At 46.5% G+C, this 24,113-nt stretch overlaps 1 protein-coding gene across 1 annotated transcript in view; it reads left to right on the plus strand.

The window, feature by feature from the left end:
• SLC34A1 (solute carrier family 34 member 1) overlaps positions 1-24,113 on the plus strand; it is a 120,223-nt gene that overhangs the window by 34,942 nt on the left and 61,168 nt on the right. Inside the window, exons 7-8 of the mRNA XM_069244486.1 lie at positions 79-190; positions 21,942-22,137. Coding sequence (XP_069100587.1) covers positions 79-190; positions 21,942-22,137 — 308 coding nt within the window. The remainder of the gene's footprint in view (positions 1-78; positions 191-21,941; positions 22,138-24,113) is intronic.

Here is a 24,113-nt window from a genome sequence, read left to right on the forward strand (position 1 = left end):
ATGCCTGCTCCGTGTGTTTGCTCTCCATACCTCATCGTGCTTCATGACAAACTCATCTCACCCTTTCCTTTCGCTCAGTGCTTGAAGTACGATCTGCTATCCCTATCATCATGGGCTCCAATATCGGCACCTCCGTCACCAACACCATTGTGGCGCTCATGCAAGCCGGTGATCGAAACGAGTTCAAACGGTGAGTAGAATCGCAACAGTATGGAAATGAGTTTGGAGTTATACATGCATGGGTAGACTCACATGATGATGGACAGATAGACTGAAAAAAACTGGAGAGGGGATTAATGGTTGAATAATGGGCAGGCTGGAAGACCGTGCCATGGATAATGGACAGACTGGAGGAGAGACTATATAAAGATGCTAGCACACTGACCAAAAAGTCCATTATTCACTTTGATTGCATGTTTCAAAGAGTGCTTCGAAGTATAAAATCGAATCCAAATCAATTACCGATTGCCTTTCCTGACACATTGCACATACATATGTTTCCAGACAACAACTGTTTCGTCAGTAGGGCACATAACACATTGATTTCTTCAGGGCTCTGTAATGGAGCGTTTTATATGCAAAAAACCTAGTCCAGCTAGGTAAAATCTGAATCTTGTTGCATTGAGTTTACAGTCAATAGCTGTGCCATTGTTTTGTTCTCAATGTAGTCTTCTGGTATCGTCTTTGGGGAATGGTTCCCTATAGCTGTCCGTCGAGGGAACCTTGCACTATTGTTGGCAAGACCCGAGAAGAGGATGGGCTTGGTGTGAACAAGTAGCTAAGCAAGAGAGTAGACGTAGAGAGAGGCACCGGCGTGGATGCATTAGTACACGTCAGTGGTAGAACAAGGAACAAGATGGGCTGCTGGAGAGGAGCCTAGTGAAGAGGCAAGGGAGGCGGAAGACGTATGAGGGCTTTCATGGTGACATCGAAGGTGGACTGAAGGGATAGCAATGGAGTAAGAAGTGAGCCTAGTTAAGAAGGTGGAACCGCAGTCCATGCAGAAAATGATCAAAGTAGATTAGAATCTAAGGAGTGATTACAAGTTACAAGGAGTGGTATTTCTGCAGGTGTTCATTGGAAATACCACCCCGTGCAGAATTGCACCCGTAAAATTAACCGCATGTCCACTCACATATGACACCTGGCAAAACATGTTATTTCCTATTCCAGGACTCATATTTGTGATTGCACACTACTTGAAATGGGGAAACCAGGCAGTAATGTGAATGCTGCTGGTAGTGCCATGCCCTCTGTATTGGGCAACATGTAATAGGCCCCTTGAGTCACCCTTTGCCCCCAGCCCCCACATTGACATTGGAAGTCAGGAAAGGCATGGTTTCCCAAAGATTGGAATTGAGAGGAGCATGGAATAGATGGGTGACACGCAGTGCTTAATTTGAGCCAGGTGATTACAGAAGAGGCCAACAACACTCATTTTTGCAGACCAACACTTAATTATTTTCCTCATAAAACTTTGACCCAGATCAAGAGCAGAGAAAACCACACAAGGGGGAAAACATGCAGAATAGAAAGAGTGACAGCCATGACAAGGTAGAAAGCAGGAATGAGAAAGAAATTGAAAAGTGAGTTAAAAGGTCAGGGGGTGCACAGTGGTAGAGTAAACAGGGATGAGATGGTATCAAAGCTACATAGCCTTTCTATTGGGCACCCCTGGCATTCTGTAGCTCCAGCTGCGTGCTTCTGTGCCACACTTTGGGCGCCCACTCCTGGGAATAAAGCATTGGCGACAAGTGTGTGACGCGTGCTAGCATTCTGTTGCACCCAGGTCATTAATTGCACGTGAGTTTATTGGATCACATATTACCAAGGCCAGCTGCAGTCAGCCTTTTTAAAGATTTTCCTTTTAAACGTTAACTACCCGTAGTCCATGCAGCACTAATGAGCCGTGAGTGTTTATTTGTTAATCTTTGTTGATGCTGAACACGGATATTCCGGGGTTCGCATAACAGGTTACATTTTAAGGTCTACCCCAAGAGTTTCTACTTTACCCTCAGGAGTTTATGAAACTGGGATACATTTTGGGAAACATTTTCCGAATGCCTTGTATGAGTGGCGTAGCAACGGAGCATCCTAAAACAAGCAATGAAAATGTTGCCCCTGTCCACAGGAGGGTAGTACCAGCCCTAATATTGGACATTGTGAGCCCCGAGCCTCTGTCCCGCTGTCACTGCCCCTGCTGCACTTATGCACCCCACCCTCTCACATTCATCCAGTACTCACGCCCTCCTCAGCCCCAACCACATTCGGACCGGCCTATAGGGCAAACTGGCAGAGCCTTACGGGCCTTGTGAGCCTACTATATGGTATGTGCCATTATCACAAACCTTTCCTACAACAAGAGCAAATGCCAGCAGTCTCCCATACCGTGAACAACACTTTATACAGCTTGTCTTTACACGGTTAAAACTGTCCCGATTTCTAAATGTAAGGCATTTTCTTAGCTGTTTAATTTGCTAATGGGTGTCACTTGTATTTTGGTGCCTGGGCCTATTTTCTGTCCCAGTCCCTCCATGGCTACAACACGTGATAAAAATGATGCAGCCAACCATCATGAATACAGGGGATATTACTTTCATTCATTCCAGCAGTCTTACATCTTTTTTTTGCGTCCTGGCATTGTACTGAAGCAGTGGGGCCCGGGGTAGGATTTACAGGACATTGCACATTACCTCCCGTCACTCCCTCGCCTTCCTTTAAACCAATGAGGCTTCCTGCCTCCCACTAGACCCTCCCTTCCCCCTTTTAAACCCCCCCTCACCCCTACTCCCTCCTGTTATTTTTGTCTAGCCCACGTTAGACTTACCTTTTCTCTTGCTTCCACGGCGGGGCCTGGGGGACATCGTTTTCTGCACTCCTCGGGCGCGGAGCTCCGCGAGGTGTGCTTCTGCCGGGTGCGTCTTTTCGGAGCAGGCAGACCTGCTCGTAAGACGCGTCCTGGGAGTCGGCTGACGGGGTCAGCTGGCTCTTTGAGGCTGGGGCATCAAGTTCCGGTTTCCTCCGCCACGGAGCCGCGTAGAGATGCCGAGGAGCATTTTTTGAGTGCCTGAACTGGTAGGACGGGCGTTCTGCCCGCATATTTGACTGCATTCTTTGAATTTTACCTTTTTGAGGATTGGTTAATGGTTGTGTTGTGGGAGGTCCTGGGCCCTGTATATTTGGGGGGTGTTTTAGGGAAGATGGTAATATGTTTTGATTCTGCCATGCCTAAGGTGCCTGCTAAGAGACGGAGGATTGTTTCTTCCTCCTCTTCAGAGGAGGAGGGTGCTGCTGGCTGTTCGAACCCTGGGGGCCCCCAGGTTCAAGGTGGTGGTACTGCTCCTCTTATGTCCAGGGAAGAGGTGCAAGAGATGATCGAAGTGGCTGTTTCCAGAGCTCTTCAAGCGGGGATGGCCAGGCCTAGTCGGTCTAAGGCTACCCATACACCTGCGTCTGCAGGGAAGTCCTCCTCAGAAAGTGAAGAAGGGGAGGCTCCTTCTACGTCCTCTGGGGGTAAATATGTCTCCAGGGAGGAGATGTGGGATGTGATGGCACATGTACGGGACAATCTGGGGTTTCCAGTGTTTCAGCCTACAAACTCAGACTCTCACTTATTTCCGCAATATCAGACGCCTTCTAAATTTGCCATGCCATTTCAGGGTCCTGTGAAGGATATGGTGTTTCGAGAATGGAAGGATGTGGATAAAGCTCAGGTTCCATGATTCCTTCAGAAACTTTATTTACTTGAGGGTGAGGAGGTATTACCTCCCTCGGTCCACCTGGATTCAATTTTGGCTACCCTGATTGGCAAAACGGCAGTCAATCCGGAGGATTGTGTGCCTACTGATGCCATGGACCGTAAGGTGGATTCAGGGCTCAAGAGGGCTTTTGCAGCTGAGAATCTGGCACTGAGAGCAGATATATATTCTGCTTATGCGGCCCAGTCGTTGGTGCAGGACTTTGATAAGCTGGTGGTAGCTGTTCAAGAAGGGGCGGAGTGTTCAGAGCTCCTGGCTGGTATGGAGCAGCAGGCCAGGTTGTTGGCAGATGTGTTGTCGGATGTGGTCCGTACTTCGGCTCTGGCGTCTGGAGCTTTGATTGGGGCCCGTAGGTCCCTCTGGTTGCGATCCTGGAAGGCCGACCCTGGGGAGAAGTCTGCCTTACTGCGACTGCCTTTTGAGGGTCGTAGCTTGTTTGGGGATCAATTGCCTTCCATGCTTTCTAAGGCGTTTAAGGAAAGGAAGCATGCCTTACCTTATAAAGGGGGATCTGCTTCTGGAAAAGGGTGGAAGAAACATTCCCGTTCTTCTCCCAAGATGGATGACAAATATTTTTCTTTTACGAAACGTTGTTTTCAGCCTCGTTTTTCCCCTAAGAAAGCTGCTCCTTCGAACCGGGGTGGGTTCAAGAAGGGGTCCTGACAATCACTGTGGGCCTGGCATAGGGCAGGTTGGGGGAAGGCTGAGGCACTTTCTTTCAACTTGGAAGGAGAGTGTCAGCGATCATTGGGTGCTGGACATTGTGGACAATGGTTACGTCATCGATTTTGTTGGGGTGCCTCCAGATTCGGGGGTACGTCCCACTCCTCTGCCTACAGGAGGGGCACGGAGAGAGGCATTGCTGGACGGAGTCCGGGACTTACTGTTCAAGGGGGCCATTTCCTGCGTTACCCTGGAAGAAAGAGGTGAGGGCACTTATTCTGTCTTGTTTCTAGTTCAGAAAGTTTCAGGGGGGTTTCGGCCTGTGCTCAATCTGAAGGAGGTGAATGCTTGGATCAAGACGGTACATTTCCGCATGCTGTCAATTCAGACTATCTTTCCATTGGACAGTTGAGGGGACTTTCTGGTGTCTCTGGATCTGCAGGATACTTACCTGCATGTGCCTGTGGCAAAGACGTCTCAGAGGTTCCTGAGGTTTGCGGTGGATCAGGAGCACTATCAGTTTTGTGTACTACCTTTCGGCCTCAAGTCTTCTCCTCGGATTTTTACAAAGGTGCTGGCCCCCCTGGTGGCTTTGCTGCATTCAGAAGGGGTGTTTATTCATCCATATCTGGATGACATCCTGATTCATGCACCCTCGCAGGACCTGTTGCAGAGGCAGGTGGCCCGAGTTCTGGTGGTCCTGCAAAACCACAGGTTTTTAATCGACTGGGGGAAATCAGATTTAGTCCCATCCCAGGATCTGTTTTTTCTAGGGGCTCGTTTTCGGACTCTTCTAGGTTTGGTGACAGTGTCAGAAAAGACGTTAGGTGTGCTCCAGTCCATGGTGAGGGAGGTGGTGTTACGAACTGCCCCGTGCTCTTCTATGGTTGCGTCTGCAAGGTCATTTGGCGTCGGTGATATTTCTGGTCCCTTGGGAGCGTTTCCATCTGCTTTGCTTGATGACCTGGTTCCTGAGAAGGTGGGCGCCAGGGTCCGGTTCTCTGATGACCAGGATTCCGGGGTCAAGGTTGATTCGCAGAGAGTTGAGATGGTGGTTGGATTCCGATCATCTTCGGATAGGGGTGTCTTTGTCTCCTCTGAGCCCGGTGGTGGTGACTATGGATGCCAGTCTCTCCGGATGGGGTGCTTGGATGGGGTCGGCACAGGTTCGGGGGTTCTTGTCCCTGCTGGAGGCCAATCGGTCGTTGAATTGGCACGAGTTGAGGGCTGTATTGTTGGCTCTGATACATTTCCAGGTGTCCCTGAAGGGAGCTGCGGTTCTTGTTCGGACGGACAACTTAGTAGCAAAGGCTTATGTCAACCGACAGGGGGGGACCCGGTCAAGGGCTTTGTTCAGTCTGGCCAGGCGGATTTTTTTGTGGGCTCAGGTGTGGGTTCCTTCTCTCAGGGCTACGTACATTCGGGGGGTGGTCAATGTTCTGGTGGATCTGCTGAGCAGGGTGATTCCTTCCTCTCAACTTTTCTCCCTCCGGAAGTCACTGTTTCTTCATTTGGTTCGTCTCTGGGGTCTTCCAGTGCTGGATGTGTTTGTGTCCACGGAAAATGCGAAGCTCGGTCGCTTCTGCTCCCGGTTTCGGTGTCCTCAGGCTTGGGAGGTGGACGGGATGTCGTGTCCTTGGCCGAGGGGCCTTTTGTATGCTTTCTCGCCGTTTCAGCTGATCAGGTCTTTTCTGTTGAGGGTGAGACATCTGGGGGCCAGGGTTATCCTGATTGCGCCCCATTGGCCGAGGGCGAATTGGTTCCCATTGCTGCAGCTGATGGCATCCGGCCGGATGTGGCCTCTTCCTCTTTGTCCGTCGCCCCTGGAGTTTCCCTGCCTCTCAATGGGGTCATTGAGGAGGTTACATTTGACGGCCTGGAAGTTGAACGCCAGGGTTTGACGGGCCTGGGGGTACCAGTGGCTTTGAGTCCTACTTTACTGGCTTCCATACAGCGTTCCACTTTGCTTTCATATGGTAGGCAGTGGAAGGTTTTTTCGTCTTGGTGCTTACGGCATGAATTGGATCCTACCTGCGCGTCTATCTTTGATGTTATGCAGTTCTTGCAGGATGGTGCACAATTGGGGTTGTCAGTGGCGTCTCTGCGGGTGCAGTGGGCGGCTATTCAGGCATTTAGAGGTCCGTGGCGTAATCTTCCGGATGAGGGTCGTTTGATGCCTAGATTTTTTCAGGGGCTTCTTAATTTGTTTCCTCGCCCTGTACGTTCTTTTCCTTCATGGGATCTTTCTTTGGTTTTGGATGCTTTAACGGCTGCCCCTTTTGAACCACTGGGGGACTGTGATTTACGCCATCTTTCCTTGAAGACGTTCTTTTTGGTGGCCATTACTTCGGCCTGCCGTTTAGGAGAATTGGGGGCCTTGGCCTGTTCTTTTCCTTTTTGTAAGGTGTTTCAGGATCGGGTGGTTCTTGTTCCGGTGCCTTCTTTTATCCCGAAAGTTAATTCTTCTTTCCATGCTCGCCAGGAGGTCATCCTTCCTTCCTTTTGTCGAATCCCTCCTCGGTGGAGGAGGTTCGTTTGCATTTGTTAGATGTGCGACGGGCTTTGTTGGAGTATCTGCGTGTGGTGGCTCCTTTCCGTAAGGGTGATTCCCTGTTTGTGAATTTCGGTCCGGCCCGTAAAGGGGAGAAGCTTTCCACGGCTTCCTTGAGTCGGTGGGTGAGATCATTGATTCTGTTGGCTTCTACCTTGAAAGGGGTGGTTCCTCCTCAGGGTATTCAGGGTCGTTCTACCCGGGGTATGGCGGCTACGGTGGCTGAGCTTCAGGGGACTTCAGTGGTGGAAATTTGCAGGGCCGCCTCTTGGGCCTCTCCTTCGACGTTTGTTCGGCATTATAGGCTGTCGGACTTGGGTGGTTTGAGTCGGTATTGGGTCACTGAGTCTTGTCCTCTATGAGGTTATAGGGGTGAGGTATTGGTGGCCTTTGTGCATGGTAATAAACTTCTTGCAACTTAGTGTCCGTCTCCTGTGTGCTTCTTGCTATGTCTCATTGGTTTAAAGGAAGGCGAGGGAGGGACGGGAGGTAAAGCGTCCATTTTCTTACGATGATGGCATTACTACTAGTCCTACTCCCTCGCCTTCCTTTCCATTCCCTCCCGCCCTCCTGGTACGGACTGTCTGAGTTGCTACTTGGGCTTGGTTTTTGTACAGGAGGGGGTAGGGGTGGGGGGGGGTTTAAAAGGGGGATGGGAGGGCCTAGTGGGAGGCAGGAAGCCTCATTGGTTTAAAGGAAGGCGAGGGAGTAGGACTAGGAGTACTGCCATTATCATAAGAAAATGGACGCATTCTATGCCCCTGCAAAATATTGCGCTCAACTTTGTACGGATGGCGCAATGATCCTGTTTAAAAAACAACAACTCAGGATCGGCTAAAGTATGAGTGAGGAAGAAAGAATTGTATTTAGAGGAAAAAACTTCAGTGTAGCCGCATCACCGAGGCACAGCTAAACCATCCATCGACCCACCTATAGATTATACACCACTCAACAACCTACACACGCTATCACTTCTCTGTCTATACATCACTCTACACCCCACACCACCCTACCCTACATTCCACTCTGCACCCACACCATCTACAACTAGGGTCTAGCCCCACCACCTACACCCAGCACTTTAAACCACGTATGCATCCCTATTAATCCTCATAATTTATTCTACACCTCCCCAGCTTCAGCCTACAGGCTAGCTACAACCTTCAGCCCAATCACTACTACCCACTGCACTTTACAATACACTTAAACCCCACAACTGCTCATAACCTATTTCACCCACTGCACCGTAAACCACCAACTTCACCCTACATCTCCACCTTTGTCCAATGCATTGCTACTGGAACCAACTGCTGTGTCAGATTTTCAAGCAATGTACAACTATCTAAAAGATAGATCTACATACAATACCACATATACCCTACGGAAAACAGCCTTTGCAACCCTGTCTCTTTACCATGCTGGTATGTTTCTGTGCCTTTACCTTGCATGCATTTACAGCGCATGGTGCTATTAAAGTAATAAGGTATTAAAGTAAGTATATACATATATTTACTGAAAAAAACAAAGTTTACAAGGACGTTATAGTAAGGAAATAGAATTAAGAAAACCATAGAAATTCACTTACAAAAACCAAAGGTTACAGGGGCATTATAGTGAATTTACTTGTACAAAACCATAGAAATTTAGCAGTTAAGAGTTATTTCAAGTACCTAGAACTCACACCCTAAGGTAACTATAAACTCACCCCGCCATGCACAGTTTCTTTTGAATAATTTGACTGCTAATGTTTCATTTATATTTTTATTGATGTCATTAAAGTTGTCATAAGTGCTGTAATATCAGGGGTAATTAGCAGTGCATGCCGAGGGAGCGAGTTATAGATACCTTAGGGCATGAGTTATAGTTACTTGAAATTACTGTCCACAGCTTTGCACAAAATATCTACCCAAGTGGAGTTCGTTCTTCTTCCTTGGGTATATGTCCAGTATGTATTCTACACTACAGCTGTGTAATGGAGCACAAGGAAATGTCACTAGTGACCTTGTACGTGTTTTGGCAACATGGTTGCTCCTAGTGCATCTTTATCTAGAATTCTGCGATAACATGAATTCTCCTATAGAGAACAACAAGACTACAAAAACGTAAATCTCTACCAAACCAGGGTCCCTCCTTTTATCTAAATGAGGTAAGTGCTTCTTTGCTTTGTGAAAATGTCCTCATATTCCTCTGTATCAAGAATGCACCACCAAAATTGGTGGCAAATGCACTAGGTGGCCCTTTGGTAAGCTGTCCATCATCCTGGCAAATGTGGGTAGACCTTTGCATACTACTAAGGTGGACAGTGTGGGGCCAAGTGGGCACAGCTTCCAGGTGATTTGCATATTTGCACACTTGTAGCAATTTAAAGGAAGAACCATGGACTCTGCTCTCAATAGGAAAGGACAAAAAAAATCCTACTTGTCACAGTCACATACAGATTGTGCTCTAATAGACCAGTGATGCATTCACCTTCACGAAGAACTTCAGATTGTGATAGGGGAGGGGATCTTGGCCGCATGGGCCCCATCTCCTGGGGCCTGGACTTAAAATATATATTTTTTAATGTGGGAGGAGGACCGTGCGGCCCCCCATCCCTGAGATGATTTTGGCCCCGGGGACCCAATTCTTTGGGGCCTGGCCATTTCTCCTAGGTGCCCACATGGTACCTAGTCAGCAGTGGTGGGGACCGCGGAAGGAGCCTGAATGCCTCCTCTGGGAGCCAGCATTGCTGCCACACAGGAAGCTGCTAACATGTATCTTCCTGTGTGTGAGAGCCATCCTTTCATCCGTTTCCCTGCCTGCATCTCTGTGGTTTGACAGCTCTCGCTTCCTGCAAGCAGAGTTGTGTTTGCTCTGACTTGGCAGGAGCTGTCAAAGTTCCCACCAAGTCAGAGCAAACAGTTATGTGCTGGGGGTTGCGGTCTCCAGGGCCATTATTGGCTCCAGAGGTGGACTGCACAGCCCTCCCCTTCTGTTTTCATGGGCCGGCCTCAGGGAAGTGGTTGTCCCTGGGGCCCTAGGAGGGCCATGAGGCCCCCCTCCCACTTTCAAAACTTATTTTGGCCCCAGGGAGGCGGTAGTCCACGGGGCCCTGCAGGCCTGCAAGGCCCACATTAATTTTAAGTTAGCCCCGGGGATTTGGTGGTTCCCAGGCCATGGGAAGCTCCATGAGGCCCCCCTATTACTGCTCATTTGGCCTCAGGGAGGTGGTGGTCTCCAGGGCACAGAGGGATTTGCAAGGCCCCCTTAGTACTGATCATTTGGCCACAGTGAGGTGGTGGTCCCTGGGGGCCAGGGGTCCACGGGGCCCCCCCATTACTCTGATTTATCCTTGGGAGGTGGTGATCCGCAGGGCTTGGACGGGGTCGGGTGCCCCACCCCCATTACAAATATTTAGCCCCGGGGACGTGTTGGTCCCTGGAGCTCAATGAGCCTCAGGAGGGGGGCTCTGTGCATCCTCTTCCTTTTTTGTAAACAGTGCCCCGGGAGCAGGCCCACCTGGGGGCTTTTTCCAAAACAAGCACAAGAGCCCTGGAATGTTTTTTATTTTTGCTGAAACCTCTGTGACTCTCCCTGACAATAAAAAAATTAAATGCTTCTTTGCCCTGTCGGGGTCCCTCTGGGACCCCAGCACCAGAGCTAAGGGGTCAGGGTGCCCCAACACTGACCCCTTTTCTTTTTTAAATTTTGTTTTTCAGGGACTCGCTGAAGCTGAGTCTCAAGATGCAGGAGTTGTTCGCGATACTTGGTAGGGGTGGGGTGGCACGCTGGGACAGGGATTAAAAAGAGATAAATACGTTTACCTGCATTGTCACCGCTGCTGCTGTCACCACCGAACCACTCCTCTGTTGCAGGCACAGGCTCCCAGCCTGCCCTATGGCCAATCCTGACGCTGCTCAGAGAAGCGTTAGGATTGGCTGGGGGCACCCAGTCAGGGCACTCTGAGGCAGACTGGGAGCCTGTGCCAGCTCAGCACAGTGCACATGTGTGTTTGGCCGGCCTGAGACCGGTGGCCAAACATACATGCTCACTGAGGGGAGTGGTCTGTGCACTCCCCTACATGGCTGTCATACCCAGTGCCCCAAACCTTTTCCTACAAAACGATAATAAATAGTTTATTATCGTTTTGTAGTAAAAGGTTTGCAGCTGCTGCTTCTATCGAGGGGGGCGACACTTCTCCGCCCTCGCGGAGGAGCTGCGCCTGCCAAGATGGCTGCCAACACTTCCTTGTTGAAGTGTTAGCAGCCAATCAGATCTCAGCACGAGATCGGGAGGGTTCGCGGAGCCTTCGCATCCCTATATATACTAATTTGAATTTTCTTTAATATCTCAAAAACTATTGAACGGATTATGCCGAATAACAAAAGGGTCCCTTTCTGAACTAAGAGCTACCTTTTGCCAAATGTGGTGTAATTCCGTCCAGCGGTTCAGGATGTAGCCCTGTTCAAAAACCCTATGGGAATTTTGCATGGGGAAATTAAGGTTTGGGACCCCACCTTTTTCTCAGCTCCCGCTTGATGGATCACCCCAAAACTTTCCAGACAGCAGCTGCAGTGAGCGTCAACTCTTTTGGGAGAATTTTGTGAAGATTCATTAACTGGCGCGAAATATATGGGCAAGTCAATAAATGCTTTTTCTATAGAAACTAGGTCCCAACTATAACTACCATATATGTATATATATGGCTGAGTATATATATATATTCTCACCCAATATACAATATATGTCACAGACATATATATATATATATATATATATATATATATATATATATATGTCTGTGTAGGCCAAAGATGCAGTGCAGCCTGGAAAAGGCAGGTGCTGCGGGTGCTTGTAGGCTAGCAGTTCAATCCTGCCTGCAGCACTGAAATGCTACCAAGCTTTCCAGACCCCCGCTGCTCCATAGCTGGCTGTGATGGGTCCAGAGATGATTTAGATGACTAACAACATCATCATCTTCAGTCTGCCCCGGATAAGCACTGTTAAATTCAGGCCAGGGATTACCGATTGGTCTGCTGCTCCTCACAGACTGCCTGTGCCACACTACCAAGATTTCCTGCCCACGCTGCTTCGCACTGGCACACGTTACGCAGAATGAAAGCGCAGGGCCAGGCTGCGGCATCGCATGTGGTGGAGATGATGAACACTATCGTCCTCTTCAGCCCGCCCTACCTATCCCCATCTAAACTCAGTTAATCCTATCAGAGCAGCTGGTTGGGTGAGGGCTGGCAACTGCCTTTAAAAAAGGCCATAAAATACTAAAAACACAATAAGGGTTTCAATTTTAAAATGGTGGTGCAAGCTACTCACGGGCCTTGGCAAGCTGCCGGTAGCTCGCGGTCAACCAGTTGGAGACCCCTGCCATAGAAATTTAGCAGTTATACTTAGAGTTATTTCAAGTAACTATAGCTTGCACTTTAAGGTAACTATAACTTGCGCCTTCGCCATGCACAGCTAATTACACCACGTATTATATCATTGATGACACCTTCTATGGCATCTTTGTTATTATCACTGCAACATTTGCAATAAAATTATTGATGAGAAAACTGTGCATGGCGAGGACCCGAGTTATAGTAACTTGAAATAACTCTAACTATAACTGCTGAATTTCTGTGGTTTTGTACAAGTAAATTCAGAACCTAACTATAACTTGTCTGTAACCTTTGGATTTTTCAGAGAATATATATATGTGCCACAACCTACAATCTATAACAACACCAAACTCCCACATCGCTCTAAGGACAACATCTACCCCACTTATAAAATATACCCATATCACAATCTTCTTTTTTCCCCATGACCTTTACACTTTACCCCATCACCAGCCACAGTGTACACCACCACCTTCATGAGGAGTCCAGGCCGGGAGGGGTTATGTAGTAGGTGTAATGCCAATATTGCACAGACATCTATACATTTAGATACATCCATTACCATACATGCTACTGCACACACTATTATGAGTACTACTATTTACATCCATGTACACCAGTACATGTTCCAACACATACAGCAGTACCTGACCAACACCTACCCCATGTCTGCCATCTTACATCCTACATCGACACTCTACATCACTAATACCACACAATATATAAATCAAAATGCAGCCTATCTAACCACCCAAACCACCACCTACACATCAGCAGTTCTTAACCTGTGGTCCGTCTATCCCTGAGGTTCTGCAATGCCTACTCAGGAGGTCTGTGGCTGTTTAGAAACCTAAATAGCATCAGCAAATTAATAATGCATGTAAACATAAACAGCTAAATTGAGCAGTTTTAAAATGCTTTGTAAATGGGAAGGGATTTGAAATTAGACACTAAAAAAATAAGATGGTTTCCTTAACTTGATCCAAGGGAGCAGCACAAATACTTCTAAAGGAATCTAGTATGGATGCCTAGCTGCCTCAATCGAAGCAGTTCTTTGTGCAGACAGAGAGAGAGAATGCATTAGGAGCAAAATAGGCGAAGTGTTATGCTAGAACTTAGAATATTGTTTCATCCTTTAGAAATACATTCACATTTTGAACATTTCCATTAAAATTACAATTTTGATGTTCACATATTTGTGGAATCAAACACAATAGTTCATATTTTGTGTATTTGGTTTGAGGTTCAAATTGTATAAATTGCTTAGGCAGAGGACCCCGGCTTCCAGAAGTGATTCACTGATGGCCCACAGACAGTGTACTGCCTTTCTTTTTCATGCTACACTCAATCGCAGTAGCGTTCATGACTTTCAGCAAATTGGGAAATAGAGTCTCTCCTGGAGTTAAATTGGCAGCCAGGAGATCCTCCTATTCACTGCCCACCTGGGAGGCTAACGCATGACACCTGATAGAAAAATCTTTCTTTTATCTGATGTTCTTTTTAAGTTCTTTGGGTGCAATAGTGAGAGAGAATCCACCTTCTCCAAATTCTCCCACATAGAGCCTGTGTGGTCTTAATGTGTACAGAATAATAGCAATCTGTGGATTCACCATATACAGGCAGCTGTCACTGATGAGAAGTGGTGCTGGCAGGTCCTTTGGACCTTACCTGTTCTCCTCTTCAGCTCTCCCCATTACCCCTTGACTCACTGCATCACAACATGTCCATGGGTGATTTAGCCCCCAGTACCATTTGTATGAGGGTTCTCGCTGATCCCTGTGACCAGTTCCTCACTCCTCTGCAGTTCGGCACCTTACATTAGTCTTTCTATACATAAGCTACAGCATCTTGTGGTGTACCATCAGCTCTGCCATATCAGTGGTAGAGGGAAGGGGTAATACCTCTTGGTATTTTCAGGGGTTAGGCTGAAAGACAGTGGTCCGAGCCCAGATCATTGCATCCCTTGTCCCCTATGCAGAAGTTGGAGTCTCAGCATTGCCACTCTCATGTAAGTGGCTGCATAAGGCTGGGTCTAATCAGAGGTGTCATGATGGGAAAAAGATCAATGGGTTGGAGTGTTACCTTCAGCTATTGCCAGTGCTTAGACAAATTGGAAGCAATACACCGTCACCTATCATGTGTCTGAGTACAGTCTAGTCATAAGCAGCCTCAAGTATGGTCATCTCTTTGGTTCCATGTACTATCACTCTTATTGAAAGGCAGTTGTCATCATCAGTCCAATGACACCCTGTCCATACATCCAAGGGAAACACAGAACATAGCCGGAGAATTTCTTCCTAGAAGATATTGAGGGATTAATAACTCAAATATAACTCATGTATTCTTTGAGTCTACCAAATCCACTGCAACCCCCCCTACTTACCATTAGTTATAAGGATGACCAAGTGTAAGCAATGCATGCAGTGTCCTCTTTATCGGCCTGTGAGAACATCCTGGCTAAGGCCTATATTTGATTCAATAAGGTAGTAAGGTGACTTGTGGATTGAAAGACTGAAAGAAGGACGACCACCTTCATAGCAGACCGTGACTGTGCATACCTAGCGATACATGTCGTCCTATCCAACGTAGGCAGGTTGTGTCATATTCTGAGCCAAATTCAGCTTCCCCATTGTACCAAAGAAAATTCTTCCTGATTGTTCCTTTTAGGAAGAGAACCCGAGTGCAGATCAGTGTGTCAAGGGAATAGCATGCCCATTCCCTATCCTGCTACTCCAAACCTTCTCTGTTCCTGGTCTTCCCTATCCTCATGCCCCTCTCCATAACATTGCACTGGGACATTACTCCCTCCTAGTGCTCCGTATAGTAATGCTCCAAACAATATGCGTATACCATGCCTCTAAATCTTACAAACGTCACCCAGTATGTCCCACACACCCCTGACTACCACCAGCACCCTTTCAGCCACCAGCAAGATGGATTCACAGGAGCTTTATGAAAAGCAGGGGACTTCATAGCATTGTCAGTGGGAGGAAGTGCATTATACATGGTTCGGAGTGGGTACTTACTAACCCACCAAGAAAGAGCTTTGGTCGTCACAAAGGGTAAGAGATAGCTATATGGAAACAGTACAACACAGTACATTGCTGTTATGTCCAGTGCCACCGTTTCTGTCACCAGCTTGACAGAGGAGGCTGACCTACTTACTGTGTAGGTCTGGAGAACCTTTCAGTGTAGCCACTCAACCTTCTGTTAGTAGGGCACACAGGGCACACCACCATCACACCTACTCATGATGTGACCGCTGCAATCTGCCACGTAGGTCACAGTGGTTCTTGGCATCCCACTCATGGAGTGTTTCAGAAAAAGTGATGTACACTGTCAAACAGCGTTATGTGATATTTACAGGCTTGGCAGTCCGGCGTCAAATGATGGACTGTGGGCTCATGTAATCAGGACCTCTCGAAAGAAATGCAAGCAATTTGGCAAGTCAGGGGCTACTCGTGTTCTCCATGTTAAGTTGTCGAAGCCACAAAATAGACAGCAGTGTAATGTTACCACTAAATATGCGAGTACTTTTTTAGTGCCCAGAACTGGTGACGGCACTTTGTATTCTTGCAACATATATTTCCTCTTCACTGACAACAAACCCTCAGACACACAGGCAGCAACTACATTGAATTCTCCAGATATATGTGAAAATGTTGCAATTCAAGAACAATCAATAACCAGAAGGCATAAACCGAAGGGAAATGTCTGGTTGGTGTTTGCCAGTGTCTGGCCTCACCATCAGAATAGCCTCCTTTTAGTTCCCCCAAACCCTCAGTGTGTTTTACCACACTTTGATTTTCTTAATAACTTTACCAGGACTCCAATATCTCTGTAAAGAGGGGAGTGAAGCATCAAGTTAAATTTAGGATGCCCATAGTATTTAGCACACCCCGAGACTATAAAGAAGGAAAGAAGGGGCAAGTTCAAAATCAAATCTGCCCAGCCCCTCCAACATCCCACCGAGGGCTTGGCTAACATCCCTTACACAGAGTGAACCAGAGCTAGCTTTTGGGCAGAATACTACACTACGTACACTACGTGTACATGTCTCTGAGTATATATATATATATATATATATATATATATATATATATATATATACTATCCTATGAGACCTCTGGCGATCACTACATGCCAATTTTTTCTTCTTCCTTCTATACTACTCACCCTGTAGTGTCCATTGTGCAACATCAAGTAAAAACCCTATTGCATTAGCTTTACCTACCCCCTTTCTCCTATGGCAGTGGTTCCCAACCTTTTGACATCTGTGGACCCCCACTTTATCATTATTGGAACCCGGGGACCCCCACTGAATCATTATTGGAATCCAGAGACCCCTACTGAGTCATTACTGAAAGCTGGGGACCCAGGGCCACGTGTACGAAATTCGCAAATCCGAATGTAGGATGGTGTCCCTGACACCATCTGCGATTCGCAAGGGGGTCGCAAATGCCCACCTCATGAATAATCATGAGGTGGGTTGCAATTTGCGACCCCCTTGCGAATGGTGGCCCTCACAGGGATGGTGGCCTGCTGCGGACAACAGACCACCATATCTGTGACTGCTTTTCAAACAAAAGCAGTTTTTTTTTTTGTAATGCAGCTCGTTTTCCTTAAAGGAAAACGAGATGCATTACAAAAACAAAAAATGAAATGTTTTCGTTTCATTTTTTCAGAGCAGGTAGTGGTCCGTAGGACCACTGCCTGTTCTGAAAAAATGTTTACAGTGACATTCACAACGGGGAAGGGGTCCCATGGGAACCCCTTCCCTTTTGCAAATGAGTTAGCACCCATTTGAAATGGGTGCGAACTGCGACTGGTTTGCAACAGCGTTCGCGGTCACAAAACAATCCTACATTGCACTGTGAGTCGCAATTAGGAAGGGAACACCCTTTCCTAATTGCGAGTTGCAAACCCATTTTGCGATTCGGTAACCAGGTTACTGAATCGCAAAACTGGGTTTGTGCATCGCAAAGTGCTTTTTGCACGTCGCAAACAGCGAAATTCGCTGTTTGCGATGTGCAAAAAGCTACCTGCATATGGCCCCTAATCTATTAATATTATTTAATTTTCTAAGCAGTCGCGTACCCCCGAGGAGGCTTCGCGGACCCCCAGGGGTCCCTGGACCACAGGTTGGGAACCAATGTCCTATGGGATACCTAGTCCCTTGCACGATGGACTGATGAGATTTGGGGCCAGATGTATGAATCATTTTACCGGTCGCACGCGGCCCATCAGACTGTTGGCGACCGGAAAAATACTTTTTTCTGTGTACCAAAGCAAAATCTGACTCCACAGCTTGTTTACCGAATTACATTTTGCGATTTAGTATTAGGAAGGGATGTGTTTAGGGCGTACCGTCCTAATACCGAATCGCACTGGCATGTAGGAATGTTTTGTGACCATGAATGCGGTTGCAAAACATTCACAGTTACCACCAGCTTCAAATTGGTGGAACCCATTCGCAAACGGGAAGGGGTCCAAAGGGATTCCTTTCCCTTTGTGAATGGAAGTTTAAATATTTTTTCAGCGAAGGTAGTGGTCACACGGAGCACTGCCTACTCTGAATAAATTAAAAGAAAACTTTTAATCTTTTTGTTTGAAATGCATCCTGTTTTCCTTTAAGGAAAATGGGGTGCATTTAAAAAAAACAGCTCCATTTAAAAGCAGTCACAGATGTGGTGGCCTACTGTACAGAGCAGGCCACCATCCCTGTGAGTGTGGCCATTTCTAATGGGGTCTCAAATTGTGACCTACCTCATGATTGATGAGGTAGGTCATTGCAACCCCACTGGGAATCGCTAAATGTGTCTGAGACACATCTGTAGATTTCATTTAGTGAGTCTCTAATTGTGACTCACAAAAAGTCGCAATTAGAGTCTCCCAAAATAAAATGGTCATGCATCTGGCCCTTAAAGCTAAAGTCCTTCTACCCTCAAGGATATAAGTAAAAATGCCCCATTTTAAAGCATGCCGGCTCTCCAAAGCCTGGTTAGAAAGAGCATGAGCTGCCCTTGGCGCGGGGTATACTTTGGTCAGCAGTGCATTCGGCTCTGCAGGTGAGTGTCACCAAGTTGAATGGCTCTCTTTTGGGTTTACCAAATACAGAGAGAGAGGTGAGAGGTAAACCCTCCACACGTTCTTCCGTCGTCAAAACAATACACACAAAATGTGTGGAGGGAATGAGGTTACTCGGTACGGCCACAATCCTATTCATTGTGTTCCTGTCACCGCGTTCCTGTCACCATTACCGTTCGTGGTCTTTAGTCGAGACTGTTGTGCTGATGAGTGTGCAGGTAATTCCTCCTTATGGAAGAGGTGGTCTAACGCACTTGGTCATGTCATGCTTCATCATTGACCACCTCCCCCCAACCTGGTAGGACAGTGCCACCAGGCCAGACTCAACATCATGGTGAACTACACCAAGAGGGAGTTCTTAGATAAAGCTTTCTGGATAGTAGTGGGATCCAGTTAAGCTAAAAATACGTAGCAGACTATTGGCGTAATTCACCTTTAATAGTGGTGTCCGATGGTATGGTTAAGAACATATGTTGATGGTAATCCTGAGTATAATGACTCAACTCATTTTTGAGAAAGCCAACCTGTTTCTGCCCTTACACTGAGCCTAACCTGGTCTGCGACATTCTTCAGGGCTAAGGATCTCTAATCAAGCATGAGTGAGCAGATTTCTGTTCTACCTCACAGGTGAAATTATTACACTAACACACTCAAGTCCTACCAGAGTGGCAAAGTAGGCTTTTACATACCCTATGTTATAGGGATACAGGCCTCTGGTCTGGAGCTAGGACGATGCCCTTTGTAGTCACACTTTCATCAAAGGTAGCATTGTGTCAGTGCACCTACTCCATCCTGCTCCCAGCCGCTCGACCCAGGTTGGGTTTATACAGGACACAAATCGGACCACTGACAGAATATCGAGGACAAAAATATTGTATGAACAGAATATTGTGTCAAAAATATTGTGGATCAAAATATCGAGTAGGTAAATGCAAAAAGGTAAGTATAGATTAACTATTCTTAACTCCACTTCTATGTACCTTGAAGATACATATATTGTCAAGGTACAGATATGTGGAGTCAAATATTGAAAAACTTTGCATACCCATAGAAACTTACCTTCACAATATCCTTGTCCTTGATATTCTTCACACAATATTTTGTCCCCACGAAACTTTGGACTCTAAATTTGATCCAAACATCCCTAAATTATAACCTCGACAGGAAGAAGGAACAGGTTGTACAATGCGTGCCCCATAAGAAATCACATTTTCATGGCGATTACATCGTGTTTCTTTAAACCATGAATGCAGTGACTAGGCTCAATCCAGTCCCTGGATCCTACAAACCAATCAACAAAAGGGCTGGGTGAGCTTGCAGAGATTAAAAACCACTATTTGGGGAATGTATTATCTTGTGGATCCAAGGACACATGATGGTCAAGTCCTCTGAGATCTGTTTTTGTTAAATACACTGAACCTGAATACAACTCTCTAGGCCTCCCTATTTTACACCTTAAACATGGGGTATAGGGCTGTATTATTATAGAATAAATATACATTTTACTTAAGAAAGTGAATGTTATGCTTCTTCAGCAGCTGTGCACTCATGCAGGGTCGGACTTTTCTGAAGGGGAATCAGACAACATCGAACATGTTGGTCTGATAGGTCAGTTTGTGGGCTGTGTTTTTTTCCTGTTTGTGGACCGAGTTTATGGTCTGGTTTGCCATTTTTTACTATTGATTTCTCTGATATCACAACAATTGCCTGCAGCAAGTACATATGCATACACAATCTCATATCTTGCAAAACACCTATATAGCTTGTCTTTCCAAGTTTAAAACTGGTTTAAAACCTGCTTAAAACCCTGATTTGCAAATGTGGGCTACTTTTTTTAGCTAACCCATTCGCTAATGGGGGCCACTTTTAATGTGATTTGATGGTCTCAGTCCGACCCTGCACATACGATCACTGCAGGAACACTCGGGCCATGTTTCTACATTGTGCCCTGGGGCACAATGGTAAACAAAAGTGGCTCCAGACACTTGTGCGTCCCCGTCTGTGATACTGGGGGCACTGGCGGACAAGTAGCGCTAGAGTTATCATGAGAGGGTGTTCCTTCATTTGCACAAGGGAACTGTAAGAGGTGAAGTTTACAGTGATTCCATCTTGCATCTCACATTACTTCTTTATCTCTGTTGAGGAAGCCCTGGGAGATATCGATCTTTGGGAAAAGACAAATGCTTACAATTGTTCACCCTAAACCGGGCCATTAAGGAAACCTTTATGGAGCAAGGAACTTTTCCTCAACCCTCAAGAAATTGTGTCATTTGTGGAATGTTCTCCAAAACAAAATAGCTTTAAGCCACATACATCACTGATATGTTAGTAGCCAGTTTGTAGACATGACTAAAACCACACAAACAGGGCCATCTGTGAGATTCCCCTGGACCAATCTTCTCTCAGATCCCTCTCTCCTCTGTAGCTCAGCCTGAAGCTTCACTGGATACCAACAGAATGGGCCAGCCAGAGACCCTGACTTAAAAACACCTGCACTTCTCAGAACATGTCCAGAGCAATCCTTTTTTGCTGTATATTTGTAAGATGTCTGTTTGTTAATGTTTGTTTTTTGGACGAGAGATAATTTATGTAACACTGGTGTACCTATAACACTTTACGTTAACAAGCACATTGGTTTTTGTGACTCGAGTCAATACAGTTATTATCCTATGTACTGTAGTGCATGCTTGGTCTAATGCAAAACATTTCTGATCAAAATGTTATATAATGTCTAAATTAAATAAATAAACAAATAAACAATAAACAGATAACTAAATAAATAAACATGTGATTGAGTCCAGGTAAGTGCCATGGGACAGCACATGCCACAAGCATAATGAGGCAAGATACTGGTGTGGGACAGGGCACTGGCATGGGAGGAGGCCAAGCTAGTGTGGGATCATGGGCAGGAAAAAGACACAAGACTGGGTCACACTGGGAGGTTAGTTCAAGTGCACGGTAAGACTCTGGTGGGGTGGCAGAGGAAAACGACACAGGCGTGGGGCAGGACTCCTTGCTAGGTCATGTGTGGGGTAACATTCAGGATAGGGTGTACCCAGAAAACATGGTCACTTGGACAGTGAAATACTGATCTAACATCTGGGACAGACAGACGCAGACACAAACATACCGTAAGTGTCACACATGCTCTACTGATCACATGACACGCATTTGGTGGATAGTCACAAGCCTGACCCCTACTAAGTCCAAAGAAAAACAATGGGCCTTACAAATGCCGAATGCTGCTCTATAGATTCATTGCACCTGATTACAAAACCTGATTGCTCTACTCAAGATGGGACTTCCTCCGAAAAAGGTGAACTGCGTCTTAAATTTCATTGTAGGTTGGGCTGGTCTTGCAAGGTAAACACATTTTTCTGGAAAGACCCCAACCTATGGGAGAGTGACAGCAAAACCTTCCAGGAATTTGTGATACATGAAAAGTCAAAGTTACCTGTATTCTAGGTAGAATCAATCTCTGAAGGGTCTCATTTCTCTTCTTCCCAGGGCTTTTGCTGGAGCAACTGTGCATGACTGCTTCAACTGGCTATCAGTACTGATCCTACTGCCCTTTGAGGTTGCCACTGGCTACCTGCACCATGTCACTAGGTTGGTGGTGGCCATGTTTAAGATTGAGAGTGGCAAAGATGCCCCAGACCTGCTGAAGATACTGACAGAGCCCTTCACTAAGCTGGTGATCCAGGTGAGAATGAATCAACTCTAGTCCAATGCAGAGTGGAGGAGGTGATACCTGAAGACATCCTGTGCCATGAATGCATCTGAGGTACCAGGACAGCTGTGGTCATCAAACAGCAACCTGTGATATGGGATGGCCTTGGATTTCATGGTGAAGTAGAAACAGGCAGGGCCTGCATAGGAGTTTAAGATACTTGGTAGCAGAAGAGGGTGTCAAATGCCATAGGTCGATATGATGTTATAAACAACAAGGGACACCCATGGATAACAAGGGACCAGGGGTTCACATATAATTATTTAAAAAACAATGGTTCCTAATTAAGTGATGAAAGAATATATATAGGCATACAGGAGAACAATCATACCCATTTGCACAGTTCAGTCAACACAAGATATATTTTATTAGCAATTAAATTACACAAATAAATGTAAGTGGGAAAACATGCTCAATAAGAACAGACTCAGCCAAATTTGTGACACAAATAAATACATCTGATGAGTCACAATTCAACAAAGACTCAACGTAGGCCTTATACATGTAATGGGCAATTCACTTGGGAAGAAGGTGTCAAAGTCAAATGTTTTGATCCTTTTAGCAATACTAGGATCATCATCAGGAGTAAAATAAAAATGTGCCTGGGGCACTGAACATAGAAGGGAAACTACATTAATACGGACTGACAATGAGCAGTAAAAAGTTGAAAAAGCACTGCTACCATAATAACAGGACACAACCAATAAACTTACCAGAAGGACAGCGGTGAAAATAACAACGTCATGTCAACCCAGAAGAATCGGACAATGCTGAAGTTAACAGGCCAGGTATACTAGAAAAAGGCCCCCAGGGAAAGTAAATGTAGAAAAGGAATAATAACAAGCTTAACAGGGATGGAGAAGATTATAGTCCTTAACTGACTTTCAATTGACCTCTCTGTGTTACCCTGTGTAATTTTCCCTATTGTTACTGCACCTTTCAGGTCCTTATCACCAAGATGGTCGATAAAACAGAAACTTGGTTAATTGAGCTTAAATCTGGTGGCGTCATTCTTGATGCAGCTCCTGGGTGGAATGGGACAGAGACACATGTAGACTGCATTTGACATGGCCTGTTGAATGCAGGGAATGAGGGTAGTTGGCTATGCTGGAGTTATCTGCCACATTCACTACTCTATGTCACCCTCTCCTGATCCACCAGATAATTCATCTAACACGAGTGACACACTGAGCATGTAACTGGTTTTCTTACTTTCTGGTGGACAGGGTTTAATCCAAGTGTCTTGGCCTTTCTGACAACTCTGAAGACACTGTAGCTTTGCTAAACATCCACAATGTTTGATGCTACCCCTCAGGAAAGTTTTTGTTGTTTTCAAAATTGTTGTTTTAAAAATAAAAAATAAAAATGACCTTACGCCATGGGTGGTTTCTCCCAGTGTGAGTGAGTCATTTTTATTTTTTTCTGCTCAGGACTGGCAGACTTTTGCTGGCAGTCTGGGGGCATGGCTTGGCCCGATTGCAAGATGGCCACACCTTGATCCTGACTCCTTGTGGCCTCGCCAGGCTGTGGTCATAGTCGGGGCAGCTCTTGACTGGCAAGCAGCTTTGCATGGCCCGATACGGTGCCGGGACACGGAAGATCTGGCTTTGCTGTGCCGCTCCATGTTTGGGCAGCCTGCGGAGCAACGTGAGGCACTGTGCCACCCCCCACCCAGTGCACCGCTATCCGTGTGGGAGGAGAAGGTGAGGTAGTTTCACCAAGCGCCTCCCTGGCGCATTATTGTTGGGCATGGCCTAATGGAGAACTCCAGCGGGCGGAAGAGGAGCCTGCGGAGCTGGGAGAGCAGACTGACTCCTGGGCCTGGAGCGGAGGTGCGATCGGGCCTGCTTTGGGCCATGCACGGGCTGTTGCGAGTGCTGGAAGACGTGGCCTGCACTTGGAGGGCAAGGGTGACGCCCCCTCCCTGTTTCCTAAGGCTGAGCGCAGCC

This window comes from Pleurodeles waltl, chromosome 7, assembly GCF_031143425.1.
Source record: "Pleurodeles waltl isolate 20211129_DDA chromosome 7, aPleWal1.hap1.20221129, whole genome shotgun sequence".
NCBI classification, from domain to species: Eukaryota; Metazoa; Chordata; class Amphibia; order Caudata; family Salamandridae; genus Pleurodeles; species Pleurodeles waltl.